Source organism: Cygnus olor, chromosome 1 (genome assembly GCF_009769625.2).
Source record: "Cygnus olor isolate bCygOlo1 chromosome 1, bCygOlo1.pri.v2, whole genome shotgun sequence".
Classification (NCBI taxonomy): Eukaryota; Metazoa; Chordata; class Aves; order Anseriformes; family Anatidae; genus Cygnus; species Cygnus olor.
In genome coordinates this window covers 3,896,850-3,913,429 of record NC_049169.1, presented here as the reverse complement: position 1 = coordinate 3,913,429, position 16,580 = coordinate 3,896,850, and the positions used below count along the sequence as shown (strand labels likewise).

The window sequence follows — 16,580 nt, the reverse complement described above, 5'->3', positions numbered from 1 at the left end:
ATAGCACACAGTCCTTTTCCAAAGCTTCCCACTTATTGTGGATGCAGCACAGGGACTCCGTGATGAAGCACCAGAACAAGGAAAGCAGGAATACAGACAAAGCATTTCCTCAGAAGTGGGATTTCAAATGAATGAAGTCATCTGAAAGCTCAAAAAAACAGGATTCCCAGAGCAATAAGCAGAATTGTGCAATTCAAAAACACACAGACGTGAATCTTACTTTCAAAGGGCTTTATATTACAAAAAAAATGAAGTCACAACGAATGCGAAAAATCCATTCAATGAGGCTTGTTTCCAGTTTGCTAGGAAAGCTGCTTTCTCTTCTTTATTCCCAGCCTACTGCTGAAAACATGATTGCCAAAACAGTGACACCTCGAGCTAGATTTTTAAAGTCAAACTTGCTCTGCCAGATCCAGTACTCTGAACTTGTCCAGGTTGTAGAAACAAGCCTTCACCACTCGGCCTCCGAAGTATCTTCCATTTAGATCCACAACAGCTGAAATTGAAACCAGAAACAGGTCAGCAAGCAGCAACTCAGTAAACTAAAGATTTCTTTAGCTAAACAGTTTAATGAGTGGGCCTGTTTAATCTCTTTGAAGAAGAGAACTCCAAAATTACTGTGACACAATTTAGTAACCTACCTTTAATTGCAGATTCAACCCGTTCAAACTCTAAAAATATTCTTACAGCTTCATCATCAGGGGCACCAGGAATCTAAAAAAAAAAAAAAAGTGATTAGAACAGTAATAAAACTATTGTTTTACCTTACTGTTCTTCACAGAAGTAGTGAGAAGAACACTACGAAAATAAGCAGGTATAATTCAATTCTCCAGTTGCCAAAGGGAGGTTGAATACTGCCAAACTCGTGTCCCCTTTCTCTAAGAAAATCTTTCAGATCAACTGGATTGAGAAGCTTCTACAACCTAACCCTATAAACAACTCAAAGCCTAATTTAGCAGGAGGAACTAAGAAGGTTCCAAAACCACAACACCCAGGGATTTTGCCCATTTTCTGACATTAAAAGTTTGTACCTTACATATATCAAAAATATAGAATCACTACAGAGCAAATGACCCCGTCAGATCTTCTAATCTATGCCCCTTCTGTACAGCAGTAGCATTCCAGTCCTGTGAGACAGATACCCAGTTCACTTTTGGAGCAGCCAGAGAGACCATCCCTTACCTCAAAGATGACACACTTCCCAACCTTGCCGTATTTTTCACATTCTTCCTTTGTTTCAACTTCTAGATCTTCATCCACCTCCCCAGCACCTACCATGTTCTGAAAGTTTAAACGATAAACAACACATTGGATGTTGTCTGAAGAGACAGTTACGTCAACAGATCATGGATGCATGCAGCTGTGAACATGAATTCCCTATGCTTGTGTTTACCAGGTCAAAAACCATTCTGTCAATTGCCACAGGGCTAGATAGTTCCCTAGGACTGAGACACTGTGACGTGGTCACTGTGTAATCTAAATCAGCGTTGATTTATAGTCACAACTCATATCTCAGGAACGCATATTTTCTCCACAGATCACTATGTAGGTGCAGGACAGAATTGTCCAAGCTTGTACAGTTGCTGTAATAGGAGCACAGGTTAAAGCATTTAAACCAGTTGTGTACACTGAAAATATCAAGACACGACCCCTTACTCACAACTCACCCTTAGTAACACCACTTTAGTTGGGCATTTCAGTATCTCAGTCAACGGGTTAGAATCCGTTTTCTTGGTTGCATCTGCTATGAAGAGAGAAAAGTGAATCATGGAATAATTTAAGGCTGAAGCAGATTTAAAGCTCACACGGGGCCTTTTATCAAATCTTACTGTTATCTAGCAGTGAAATAAAAGCCAGTAAATGCAGTTTCATATTGGTGAGGAGTTTTTTCAGAACTTGTAGCTATTTGGAAGGACAATAAGCAGAAAAATCATTGCCACAGAGAACAGAGACAATGTACTATTTCTTTCACAGAAGTCATTTGTAAGTTCAAAATTGCAAGAGATCCACTAAGAACTAAAAAATCAGATCTCCTGACTTCCAACACTTGTGCTAAGGCAGAAGTGCTGTTCTAGTAAGCCTAAATGTTGTCTCTAGATCCAACAACAGCAGGGAAACGAGGATAGTATCTAATGCCCATGACATGGAGAAAACCAGAGAAGCAGAGCAGAATCACCCCTTGAAGAGAAGGTACAGGCAGAGGCTTCTGAACACTAAAGGAGGACAGCTGATAGGGAAAGGGGAGAATGAGCTAAAATAATTCGTAGAAAATCACCCCCAAGAAAGATGAATTTCCACAGGAAGGAACAGGAGTCATTCTTCCAACTAACTAGCATTTGCTGCTAGGACAGATGGCAAACAGAAATCCAGGAGCTCCCACTGAGCCTGAGCTATTATTTCCCCGACCATTTTTTTTTTTTTTTTTTTTTTACAAACTTATTGACACAGGACAAAATTACCTTTCTCTGTAGCATCGCCAACAATGATCTTGCCACCCCTCTTGCTTGTTTTCTCTACTGACAGTGCTGTGCTCAGCCCCTGTTCATGCTTTCCCAGCCCCTGACCCTCTCTGAAACCATACTTCTGCATGATTTTATGAGCTACTGTCCCTCTGCAAAAAGAAAAAGCATCAGTTAGTAAAGGTTTCTCACAAGAACATCACCACTGCTTTTCTCAAGAGTGCTCAAATACTCAAAAGTTGTTCATACTTTTCCAAACACAGCCAAACTCCTATTAGCAGTGCAAGTCAGCATCATAAACTCCACAGTAAGTCACACAACATATTACATCAAGGTCCATTTAGCTCAGTTTCTTATCTTTGTCAGTGGCTGGTATCAAAAGCTTGAGAGAAAAGGCAGATGAGGAACCATCTGTTTCCCACATTAGATTACTCCTACTATCTATTGTTTTGAACTCTACATAAGCTCCAAAGTACACAGCTTTGCTAGCCCTTCCTATGACAACCTGGATATTCTTAGAATTGATTTACATGTCTCTCCTTTCTGAATTGTCAGGAACTCAGAGAGGCAATGATTCCCTCATCTATTTAAAAGTACCATCTTTGTTGGTATTTCTTCGGCAACCTTTGCTGGACGGGGCAAGGCATAAAAGAAATGTCATGGTGCAGCAGTTTACACCGCAGTAAATATTCTACTCTCGGTCACCCCCATTTTACCAACAGACATGTTGCACAGAAAACTTCGGATCAGTGACTACACGACCATTTTCTAGCCATACCATATGAAACATACAAAGGCCCATTAAAAAAAGGCTAAAAAGTCTATGCAGTGCTTAAAGGTCAGGACACTGAGTCGTAAAATAAGCAGCAGACAACTGTGTAGTCAGAATAAGACAGGTTAGGTAATATTTTTAGCACTTCTTTCAGTGAAGTGCAGGCTCCAGGGTAGAGCTAACTAGAGGCAGTAACAATACATAAATTGGTCCACCAGCACTACTAATTTATAATTTTTCTGAGCAATGTAAAAAAAATGTGTTTCCATTAAAAAAAAGCTGCATGAAAAACTGTCTCCAAAACCAAAAATGTAGTGTAATAATGTAATAAACCATGATTTTAGGGCTGTGTTCCTCCTGCATGCAATCTGGATCACGAGGCTGCACTTCTGCAACACTCAATATGACTGATAAGGGGGCCATAGCTAACCACTGCACCTTTCAAATGGGTTTTCTAAGCTGTTTTTAACTATAATTTTGACTTCACTTTGCCACCACAGTAGTAACACAAGCATTACACACAACGCTAACCCAAGGCAGAAAAGTGAACAGATAGATTTGCAGCCACAGCTGCTGCCACAATCATGCAAATGTGCTTTGAATTTTGGAAGAAACAAACAAACAAACCAGAGTTGAAATGGTTTCCTTTGGTACGTAACAAATTTAGGACAAAGCTGGAAAAGAAACCTAGAGGACCTAAAATGCCATCTGTGCTTTCCTGCAAACTACATTAGCTTGGCTTGTACAAGCCATAAACACTTCATACTGGAACGTGGCTCCAAAACTTACCCTGAAAGCACAGCCTCGAACACAGCCACCTCAAATGCATTTCTCTCATTCAAGTAAATCCACTGCTTTTTCTGCATCCGGTCAGTTAGGACTACTTGCACTCAGACTAACCATACACATGCAATGGGTTGTGTTCTTCTCTACGGACAACTATTTTAACTTTTGGTTTCCACCACCTTCTAATATTTTTTTTTTTTCCACAGAATGTAAACATGTCAAACATTTACCCCATGTTAGCAAGGAAAGAGTTGCTAGGTCCCGTGGGGGAACGAGGTCTGTCTGGCTCATCATACACTGGAGGAGGAATAGCTGCTTTAGAAGATGGTGCCCGAGGTCTTGACTCCTCTTCGAATGGGAATGATGCTACAGCTGAAGAAAAGAGACACTTGCTTATTCACTAAACTATGCTGAACTACCTATTTGTTATGAACACTACAGCACTGTACCTTCAAATTTAATCCAGAGAAAGATCTCCATCTGCAAATTGTATTTTTTTTTTCTCCTTTAATACTAACAAAGTCCACACAAATCCAAATCAGAATAATATTTTCTTTGCATATGCAGCTTTAACATCCCCACATCTCCATCTCCTTCCCTCTCCACCCCCTTCACCAACCAAGATTTAAAGAGTTATTCTGGATTTTCCTCATAGAATGAGTTTGTATACAGGAGTTTGTATAGATAACTCTTACTTATCAAGTGACAAAAAGAAACATTAAGAGGCCACCTGCACTACAATTAGTTTATCTAGACAGAGTACAAGCAAACTTAAAGCTCCATTCATCAGAACATGATTATGACAAAAAATTTTATCAATGCACACAGCCTGGGGCCTGAGGGCTGCGAAGAAAAGAACACTGTACATTTACACAAAGGAGAAATCAGTCTCTCAGAAAACTAAATTCAAAGCAAAATGTTTGCACAGCCTTAAGAGATCTTACTGACAAATTTTGAACTGAAATGTTTTCTGGGGGATGGACGTGTATATAATATATACATCATACTGATTAGATTATTGTACTATCTTCTACTGACAAGTCAAACTGAAAAAAGTAAAAAAAAAACAAAAACAACCTACAGAACACTAAAGAAAATATGCCGAACACACTTTGGAATGTATCTATGGACTTTTACACTGACTTCATTATAGATTATTTTCTTGTGAACTAGTGTTTGTAACTTTCCAATGTCAGATGTGAAGTTTGAGAACACTGTATGAGGAAAAAAAAATCCCTATTTAAGCAGCAGACGGACTGGACTATGGGACTTCTGCTACAGTAATATCTTCTGAGGTTTTTCCAGCCTAGCTTTGGGTGTCGAGTAACAAGCAGTACAAAGATTTCCGTGAGATCATCTCACTTTTTGAGAGCTCTCCCCCTTACGATATTTCTACCATTTCCAGCCTATATTTATTTTTCCTTGACACCACTCAACTGCTCTTAATTACTGACTCAAAACAATCTCTTTCTGTTTTTAGTGTTTACACACTTCAAATGCTTTCACTGTTATATCATTCACTTACTCTGCGAAGCTTCATTTTTTATTTAAATCTTCTCTTAAATAAAAACTGGACTTCCAAAGGGAAGTCTTTTAGGTGCACAATATGCTTTTTCATTATTTTTAACAACATAAAATAACGAGCATGTTGTATAATTTAAAAATGTAAAATAATCAGACACGCAAAAAAGAAGAGCAGTTTTGTTCTTTCGGCAAGATTATGCCATCTAGTGGACAACTCCAACCGTCAACCTAAATTCACTAAGTGAAACCCTAGCAGACACACAACCAACTCTTCAGTAGATAACGCATCCACTGAAGACTTACAAAACTGTCCGTAGTGCATGACCACGTTAGAAAAAGCATTCATAAAGTACAAAGGACAATGGAAAAAAATCTCTCTCTGTACTGCCGAGGTTTCTAACTTACCTAAAGAAATCTATCTGCAACATTTCTTCATTTACGTCACAAATCATAGAGTGGCTCACGTTGGAAGGGACCTTAAAGACCATCTAGTTCCAACCACCCTGCCATAGGCAGGGGCACCACCCACTAGATCGGGTTGCTCAGGGCCTCATCGAGCCTGGCACTGAACTTTCCAGGGATGGGGCATCCACAGCTTCTCTGGGCAACCTGTTCCAATGCCTCACTACCCTCAGAGCGAAGAATTTTCTCCTAACATCTAATCTAAATCTCCCCCCTTGTAGTTTAAAATCATCCCTCCTCATCCTATCACCATCTACCTGAGTAAAAAGTCACTAAAAAAAACCAGCCTGCTAAAATGCTTCCATAGCAATACAGAAACTATCCTTTAGAACAGAGATGTGAAACAGTAATATCACAGGCTCCCTACAGCCTCTCCCCCATCAACAAATAACTAGTACAGGTCCTTGGATCAGAAAGAACCACATGAGAAGAATGGCAGGATGACTTAACTGACTAGAAGGTTGAGTGAACATCAAGCAACATTACCAGGTTTCAGAAAAAAAAAGTTTGTTGTACTTACGTTCTTTGTCCTTCTCAACAAGAGAAGTGGGTGGTGCAATAGCAGCCCCTCCCATACCTATGAAGAAAACGGAAGAGAACATGTTTGTATGGTTAGGTTCTGCTGCTTGGAATAGCTTCGCTGAATTTTAACACAGCTGCTGGCTCCTTGCCAGCCAACTCTTAACATGCATCACCGTAAACAGAAAAGCAGCAACCGAGGAGTCGGAGTTACTAACTAGAAACAAATGAAAGGCACGTCAGAGGAGGCAACATCACACTGCTGGGACGTACTACATATTGTATCTTTAATAAACATACTCCATAGGATTTCAAAATTAAAGACTGCAAGGGAAACAAACCTTCAGTTCTACAACTGTTCAGTTAAGGCAAACGAAGAAGGTAGTCTGTGCAAGATTAACTACACTTCGCTAAGAGCACAGTACAAAGCCCCTTTGCTATTTTAATGCACAATATTTTAACGTAGTCCCAAACTTCCAAGGTAGAGCAAATGTTTTAAATGTCCTTTATCAGAAATTTTCTTTTCTAAAATAAAACCCGAGCTGAATTATTTACTGTAACTTTGTTGCTGAAAAGAACAAAATTTAATTTTGTTTATGCAAAGATACGTCATTACCTAGATCCACGTCTTGCTAACTAGTTCTAAAGGTATTCAGATAACAAATACAGGAATGGCGAGCACTAACAGTGAAAACTCAACTGTGATTCTCATAGCCTGATTAAATCTCATCTTTCCCTTCTTTCCTGGAACCTACACAGCATGCAGAAACTTAAAATAGGTATCAACAAAGCAGTGTGAATAGGGTTTTTTCCACCAGTAATTAAACTGACATCTCCCTCCATGGGAAAAAAAAAACGCTTTCTGTATTAAAATAGTTATGACGTAATAAAATGCTAGGTTTATTCTAAAGGCTCAGAAGTAACAGCACGCCTCTCAGCTGAGAACAGAGATACACATGAATAGAGGACTGTGAACTTCCCCATATTTCTCCTTTTCTTTCCCCCCACGAATAAAATGAACAACTCCCTTACTTCTTTTTCTTCTCTCCCTTTCGTAATCTTCATCTTCATCAGAATCTGGATCTGGTCTTCTTGAAAACCCACTGGCTTCATGTCTGTCTTTACGTCTTCTAGGAGACACAGTAAGTTAGGATAAGAAACAAAGTTGACTCTGCTTTAATTCATGATACCACCACCTTTGCTGTGTGAATTACACAGCTACGCTCTAATTGGCATAACATGTTTTTCATAGAGCTGTAAGTAAACACCTTTGTTTTCAGCTTTTTTTTTTTTTTGCTTTTATCCTTATAGAATATTTTTTCTAAAACATACGATGGATTCCAAGGAAGAAGATTATTTTCCACTTGCAAGCCAGCCAAGGAGAATATATGGAAACGAGGAAGCATATGAGTGAGTCTAGTCCAAACTGACTACACTGACTGAATGACTACAATTAAGAGGTGTTGGATACAAGCAACAGGAAGGTAACAGAAACCTTAAATGATCACCCTGCTTGTACTAAGTTACGGTCTTGACTAAATAGCAATCAACACCAAAACTGTGGAAATGCCAACCCAGAAATCTAAGATCCTGTGTGCTAGTTAGAGAAAAGTACGACAGAGCCTCAGGCACTCATCCTCCACCAGAATAATGAATATAACTAACAAAAGACAGAAGAGGCCAAATAACTAGAAATATTAACTTCCACGGTCTACACAGGGAGATAAAATATGCCTCCTCTAACTCCACAGACTTCAGGCAATTCATAACATGATTAAATTGCTTATTAATTTCATTTAAAATGAACAAGTAGTATCTTATTGTCTGGCTGGCAGATGTTTACCACCTACTTCAATAGAACACTGAATCTGCATTCAACTTCTTTAATAAGATTAAAAAGATTTCTTATTCCAGGGAAAGGGCATTGAGATGTCTAAAAATAAGTAGCGTTTTCTTTTGTCCAGAGACAGAAGAGTAATAAATATACAATTAACTTACTTAAACTGAGTGTAGAATATTTAAAAAAAAAAAAGGAAACTATGCCTCTCAAAGGCAGTGCAAGCTGTGTCTTTAAAACTGAAATGGATTCACTTGTCAGTCTGGCATATGTAAAAGCAGAAAAAAATGATTTATCATGATGAGCACTGAAAGGTATTTCTGAAGTCAGGTTATGCTGACATCAAATACTCTAAAATATCTGTGAGGTCAAGGTCTGATGTCAATGAATGAAGTACCCAAATACTGCTGCTAGTATTGAAAAACAGTAAATATAAACAAATTTGGCAAGTGTCTTTCAGATTGCTCATTACGAGCCAAAGAGGATGTAAACATGATAAATCCTATGACTCTGCTATGTTAGGTGATTTTAGCAAAAGAACTAAAATACATTAATTTAAAAAAATTGTGCTTGTATCTGAAAGCATAAAATATTTTTCAATTAAAAAAAATCCCTGAAACTCTTCAGAGGAATGAAAACAAACATCAATCTTTACGTAACTATTCTTTACCTAACAGTCAATATGCCACAAGTTAAAACCGAAGCCTTACTTTTCTCTTTCTTCAATCTCCTTTTGCCTCTCCAGCTCACGCTGCCTCTGTCGTTCCTCTCTCTGACGCTTTACCACTTTTTCATAATCATTTGGAAACATAGGATCATACTCATCTGCCAAAGGAATCAATACATCTCCCGCAGAAAAACCACTTGGTACAGGATCCTTACAAGAGAAAAAGGAGAGCAGTGATGTTTGTCAGGTGAGATCTGAAAACAACATCTAGTTGGACACAAAGTTTAACGCTTCCTTCTCACTCCCAACCCAGAGAACTCAATTCCTAATTTACACAATTTAAGTAATAATATCCCAATCCTATTGGCATTGGAAGAAATCTTTGCTTTACTTCAAAACATTTCACCTAGTCTTTCACCATCTCAAATTTTTCCATGAAGAAAGAATCCCCCCATCAAACAAATCAGCAGCAAATTGACGTGGACAAGAATTTTTCAATATTCATTCATTCATACTAGAAAATATGTCTTGCTGTTGCAATCATCTGCAAGGGGTCCTTCCAAACTATGTCATTAGTCTTTTTCATCATCTGCTACTAATACAATACCAAAGATAGACATACAGTTCTCCTCTTATCTGAAAGAACTATTTCAGAACCATCACCTTTCAAAAAGTTTCAGGGACAAAGTTTCTCTGAATTATTTACCACGAAAAGCCCAATTTAAAAAACAAAACAAAAGCCATCAATTTTTAATAACTATTAATATAACGGTCTAGTTCCAACACTGGTGCAATTATAGTTACCTTCATTATTTACCTGACCAAACTGTCATTTTGCAAAATACTGTGAAGCTGTCCAGCAGAAATATGCAAGAAGGAATGTTTTATTTTAACTGTGCTTTCATCTGGGTACTTCCACGCTGTATCACATAGAAGTCCCTATCAAACTGAGATATTCACTCATTTAAGATCCCCTAAGCAGAGGAAATCAATTTCAGAAACTGGTCACTTCTCTAAACACTTGGAAAGACGATTCGAAAATAAATTGCAGTCAAAGAATTGCAATTCAGAAAAATCTGTTAACAGATGAACTTTTAATCTGCTTCGGTCTCACCTTTAACCCAGCTGCTACATGAGGTGGAGTGTCCACAATCTGTCTCTCGTCAGAAGAGCTGCCTCGTTTCAGGTCAATCACTGGAGCAAGGACTGTTGTTTGTTTTGTTCTCTGACTCTAAAAAATGACCAAAATATAAAATGTCCAAAATATAACAAAATAGCTTTCTAAAAAGCAGCTTTATTTATATACTTGAAGATGAATTCTCCAATTTCTTTTTTAAAGGATAAAAACCAGTATCAGATCCTTCACTGTGCAAAGCTCGACATATCATTTATTTTAAACTTACCAACATACAGTAATTCTCAATATTTCTCATAAATGTTTCTGATGTGGGTAACTTAGCTTATTTCATATCTTAGTGGTGGCAAAGGCCAACTCAGCTTGAAGCCAGATGTTTGTCAACTATGGTTATAAAACTACTACACAAATACAGATCTGATGCAATACTTCAAAGAAAGCTTCAGTTAAACCAGTGCAGACCTTCCCCTTTTTAAGCGAGAGGGATCAAACTTTGCTTGCATATGTACTAAAACATACAGTAAATGGTTTGGACTAGGACCAAAACCATGTATCAGAAGTTCAGGTGATCTCTCGAGTTGAGTTTTTTAAGAAAGGGCTCAGAATTATTCTAACAACAAATTCTAGTGTTTGTCGTATTTTTCCATCTAATAAAATGTATCAAACTATTTTGAATTTTCAATTTTCCAATCGTATTCTATTCTTCTGTTACTATTATAAAAAATACCTAATAGAGTAGACATTTCAGATCTCATTCATGCAGGCTCTTCCAACTAACAAAATCCTGCTCTCAACTTTATCAGCATAAATTAGGAGTAAATCCAGCAAAGAAAAAAAAATGCTATGCTTAGATAATTATTCTGTATCTGTATCACTACTACTTTTTTTAATTAAGTAATCTCACTCTTGACCCTTCAGACCACAGAGAACATAGATGTGTCTCACATGAACCAAACAATCAACACTGTTTAAAGAAACTGGGTGAAATACTGTAGCAATAAAAAGAAAATGGCTCTGTCATAGTTGAAGCTCAAGGAATTAGCTTGCACTCCTTTTCTCTCTTGCATACTTGATATATTTTCTGCAAAAATTTCCAAAGCACAACAATTTGCACATTAGTACCTAAACCCATTTAAAACAACAAGCATAAAATGAGGCAAGTAGGTAAATAACAATTGATACAAATGCAAAGAATGACCAACAACCAGTACTAACAACTATCAAGTGCAGTATGACCCTTGCCTACTCTGAAAAAAAAAAAAAAAACTGCTTAATTTCATTATCTTCAAAGTTAAGGAGAACTTTTGGCTCTCCAAGTAACAAGATTTGAGGCTCACAGCAAACACATCACTTCTTTGTTCAATTTTAGTCTTGCAAGACTTCCTAGAACACACTTCAAAAAACAGGCATCTTGTTTTCCCCCCACCTGTTTTGCTAGGCTCCTTGCTACAAACTGTTAGACAAATCCTAAATTACCCCAAATCAGTATCCTAAGGTCAAAAACTTCTATTAAGAGATGTTTTAATAATAGAAAGCAAAATTACAAAGGTACTATACCTTTGCTTGAGTGAGAGCTGCCTTCTTCACCTGCAATTGAGACTGCAGTAGTTTGAAATTTTTGGACCAGCCTTCTGTTTTGGAATCGCTGGTCTCAACTCCCAAATCATCATAAAGTGACATTTTCTCTTCAATTTAAAGCTACAAAACAAAAATATATAAGTCAGATTATTTAACAAATCTTACACCCAGTACATAGTTGCTACTACTGTGGATATGTCTGTACAATGTATTTTGAAATCTTTTTTTCCAAACCAGAGAGAATTCCAAGTGATAACGTTTTTCTGCTTAGTAGCAAACATACAGACTATAGGTAAGGCTGTGCAAAAATAACTCTTTCAAAAGGTAATGAATACTCTCCAAATGTTAACAGGTGCCAGAAACTTTCCAAAATTACATTTGTAGCTTTAGATACCAATCATTTCAAGTTCTGAAGCTACACTGTAGTCCATGCCAACATTTGGAGGTTGCCCACGAAATCCAACATCAAGTACTACACAAGCTGCAAGACTTTCAGATCCAGACAAAATAACTCCTGTCTCTCCTGACATTAAAGTTATCTGCACAAACATATCAACGTTCCAATCATCTTTGTAAACATCACTACTTTTTGCATCAGTGTAGGCTGAAAAAGAATATCTTTCTTATAATAATTATACTTGCCAGAGCATTCTTTGTCAAATTATTTTTAAGTAACTATTTTCACAGCATGTAAAGGCCTAACAAATACATTGAACAGACACAGAAATATATATATATATATAAATTAGCTAAGTAACAACATCAGTGACGTGACATGAAATATATCACTTTGTCTGATACTGTGCCTAACATGAAAGGAAGGAGAGAAAATGTGAATGTAAACAGAGGTCTATTACCTGTGGAACAATCTGTAAGGCAATTATTTAGCCTCTGTTAGCCCTGGATTACAGTCTCTCTCCAGCCAAAAGCTTTAACTTTCTACTTTACTGCAAGAATGAACATTACTGATAAACGTTCTTCCGTGAAACATTACAGACTCATTAGAATAAGGCCTTGCTCCCACAGACGTGACAGATAGTTATGTTTCAGGGAACCTGCTCAGCTAGAGATCTCTCCTAGATGCGTTTAAATCTATGTGAAGTGTCTTAGATGCAGGAGACAGTAATCCCAAAGGGGGACATGCTCAGCAAAAATTTAAAAAAAAAGAGAAAACGCAGATTTCATCCTGCAGGGGAATGGGAACAATCAGGGCTCAGTAGAACACAATTCACCAAGAAAATAACACATTCTCTGAAAAAGGCAGGATTATTGGGGTTATTATAAACATAGGCACAGGCAGGGGTACATACAGGGGACACATTTTGATGCACATGGGAACAGGCTGAAAACAAGGCACTAACTGAACTCCTGCCTGCCACACGGACGCGGAGAAGGTGCCAAACGGGGGGCAGAGAGCCAAGCAGAGGCACCATAACCACGATAACACAAAAAAGCAGCCTGCTGCTTCTGCCCACGCAGGGGCCGAGGCCTGAGGGAACCCCCCCCCACCCACAGGCCTACAACCCTCCCCCGAGGGGAGCAGCCGGAGGGTACCGGCCGCCCTCGTCGCACCTCACCCAACGCCCTCCCCTCCCTCCCCGCATCCCCGGAGCCCGAAGGCGGCCTCCCCGGGCATGCAGAACCGGCCGGGGCCCGCCTGGCCGCCGCTCACCCGTCACGGCGCCGCCATTAGCCGGCCGCTGAGGCAGCCGGGAAGCGGCTCCCCTCAGGGCGGCCGCGCCTGCGCCCCGCCGCCCGCCCCGCCGCCATTTTACAGCCCCCTGGCGGCGGGAGGAGGGAGCGGCCGCCATCCCGTTTCCTTTCACGCCGCGGTGTTTCCCCGAATCCCAGTTAGAATATGGAGTCATTAAGGTTGGAAAAGCCTTCCAAGATCATCTGGTCCAACCATCGCCCTACAACCACTATCATCCACTAAACCATGTCCCTAAGCACCACGTCCAACCTTTCCTTGAACACCCCCAGGGACGGTGACTCCACCACCTCCCTGGGCTACCTGTCCCAACGCCTGACTGCTCTTTCTGAGAAGAAATGTCTCCTCATTTCCAACTTAAACCTCCCCGGCACAACTTGAAGCCATTCCCTCTAGTCCTATCACTAGTGACCTGTGAGAAGAGGCCAACCCCCAGCTCCCCACACCTCCCTTTCAGATAGTTGTAGAGAGCAGTAAGGTGTCCCCTGAGCCTCCTCTTCTGCAGACCAAACACCCCCAGTTCCCTCAGCCGCTCCTCACAGGATTTGTGCTCCAGGCCCTTCACCAGCTCTGTAGCCCTTCTCTGGACACGCTCCAGGGCCTCGTTGTCCTTCTTGTAGTGAGGGGCCCAAAGCTGAACACAGCACTCGAAGTGCTGCCTCACCAGAGCAGAGTACAGGGGGAAAATCGCCTCTCTGCTCCTGCTGGCCACACTGTTCCTGTTACAAGCCAGGATGCCGCTGGCCTTCTTGGCCACCTGGGCACACTGCTGGCTCATGTTCAGGCAAGCATCAATCAGAACTCCCAAGTCCTTTTCCTCTGCACAGCTTTCCAGCCCCAAGCCAGTAGCGCTGCATGGGGTTGTTGTGGCCAAAGTGCAGGATCCAGTACTTAGCCATATTGAACTTCCCAGTGCTCACCAGTATGGCACTGGGGAGGGAGACCCCAGCCCTGCTCAGCGCTGGGAGCTGTGGGCTCGGGGAGGCTGTGTTGTGATGGGGGAAGGAGGGAAGCTGCTGCCATTTCTGACCTCTTCCTGCAACCAGATGATGCCCCCAGTGCAAAATCTGATGTAAACAGCAATAAAAATGGTGGTTGTGAAGTTTCTGGCATGGGCAGGACTGCCTGGAGATGTCAGCAGGTGGAGAAGGCAGCGATGGCTTGTGCAGCCCTTGGGCCCCTCAGGTGCTCCCCAAAACATGCTGATGGCATACATGTCAGATGGCACGCGCTCAGGTTGCATACATGCCAGAACATATACACCTGACTTCATGGCATGTCCGTTTTGCAAGCAGGACAGGGTAGGATGCAGCCAAGTGGAATTTTGGGAGGAGTTCTGCAAGGAACTCACGCCCTGTTTGTCATCACAGGCGTGAAGTTTGGGCTCACAGCGTCCTCAGTCCCAAAGAAACCCAAATTCCTTTTGGTTTGCACAGCTTCCAGTTCTGCTAAGTGGAGATGGGAGTCATTCATCCCACCATCTACATGTGACATTGGGCAGATCTCTACAATGATCCCTGCAATAACCCTCTAAAGAAGGCGTGTGAAACCATGGAAATAGGGACAAACACAGAGAAACAATGATAAACACAAACTAAACTTTATTTTGGCAACACCAACCAGCAAACACTATTGGATGCTCTGCATAGTTTACACGAAGAAAGCCGCTAAAATCCCAATGGCAACAGCAATCCCCAAACTCACGTCAGTTCTGCATTCAGAATCTGAATAATCATCTGGAGCCGCCAGGGTTTTCACTCCATGTCATGCATGGAGCCCCTGTCATAGTTGAGGAGAGAAGAAATAATTTTTTTTGTTTGTTTGTTTGTTTGTTTTTCTGAATTTTGAGGTCTCTGGGAAATGGAGTGTTGCGTGGAAGTATGCTTCGGCAATGTCACAAGATACCATTGACCCTTATTTTGTTGGGGCTGCACTGGAGTTTGAAGCAGATTTAGGATTTGGTCAGCAGAGGGCAGAATTATATTCGTTCCTGTATTCGTTCGCTGTATTTTCTCTGTACACGATATCACATTTCTATCCTCTCTTTCTAACTCCTTAAGAAATCTTTAGTAACTTACTGAATGAGTAATCTGTCAGCTTGTCTCCCCGGGCATTCAGCATTTCCAGTTACTTACCAAGCTCATCTTAATTTCTGGAAAATAAAAATGGAGAGAATAATATGAGTTTGACAACATGGTTGTAGTGAAAGAGTTAGGAAGAAAGAAAACTTACACTCATTTCAAATCAAGTGCGTTTCAGACATCCCCATCTATTATTCATACATGTTTGCTACCATTTCATAGTGCTGTAACTGCCACTAATGCTGAGGTTGCTGAGTAATTGTGTTTTTTGCACAGCATTTGGCTGTTAGAAGTATTGATAGCATTTGTTTTCCCAGACAGTCCCTAAAATTCTGTATCTGTCCAAGCCTAGAGTTCATCCAACCACACCAATTTCCCATCTTTTCCAGGTAGCTCACCCCAAAGCCATTCGCTAATTATCCAAAGCCGCCTTTTTTACAGTGGCAAGAATCTTCTTTTTGGCTTATAATGGGCAGAGGGATCTCCAGCTCATAACAGGCAGTGTCAGATTGGACGAACTGAGATTTCCAAGAACTGCAGCCACTTGCACCACATGATAAAGCAGTGGAAATAAATAAACATGCAACCCTGTCTGCAAAACAAAGCAAAACCTCAAAGCAAATAGCATTGTCACTTCAACCTCAAAATACTACAAGCACTATCTCTTTATTAATCAGAAAGCCCTTATCTCCAGCATTGCTTCTGACTGTGCTACTGTGCAATTTCCTCGTGGTGAAGAAAAAAGGTGCCAGTAAGTAATGCTGCTAAATAGAGCAGATTTGATTCCAAGTTCTGGGCTACACCAGCCTCTTCCCCTCCTAGTTATGCTGGCCCCTACTAAGCGAATCTTTCTAGGCAGTACATTTCCAGATGGATCTATTTTAATAATAACAGTGAAAGCTTCTTAAATGTAAGAAAAAATGTTCTTCAGTTTATTTATGGAGGATCTCCCAAGTGTCTTCCTCCTGTTGCTTGCCCTAGAAATGCATGCATTTTAAAGGAAGGGATTGATATGGTGCACATTTCTGTAACTTTGTGAAGGAAAGAAA

At 40.3% G+C, this 16,580-nt stretch overlaps 1 protein-coding gene across 5 annotated transcripts; it reads right to left on the bottom strand.

Annotated features, from left to right (window-relative positions):
* Nucleotides 1–216: 216 nt before the first annotated feature.
* On the bottom strand, nt 217–13,501 carry RBM17 (RNA binding motif protein 17). Of its 5 annotated transcripts, none has more exons than XM_040546429.1 (12): nt 13,412–13,501; nt 11,719–11,859; nt 10,141–10,257; nt 9,070–9,236; nt 7,555–7,652; nt 6,524–6,580; nt 4,248–4,389; nt 2,460–2,611; nt 1,668–1,741; nt 1,183–1,281; nt 642–714; nt 217–496 (listed from the first exon to the last, which is right to left on the bottom strand). In XM_040546429.1, the coding sequence occupies exons 2-12, from the start codon at nt 11,839–11,841 to the stop codon at nt 393–395; spliced, it is 1,206 nt and encodes a 401-aa protein (XP_040402363.1). In that variant the 5' UTR covers nt 11,842–11,859; nt 13,412–13,501; the 3' UTR covers nt 217–392. The 5 variants fall into 5 exon arrangements, with proteins under 5 accessions (XP_040402363.1, XP_040402333.1, XP_040402353.1 ...); XM_040546399.1 differs by having other exon boundaries at nt 1,668–1,744; nt 13,412–13,490; XM_040546419.1 differs by having other exon boundaries at nt 1,668–1,744; nt 7,555–7,649; nt 13,412–13,490.
* Between the last annotated feature and the right edge of the window lie 3,079 nt (nt 13,502–16,580).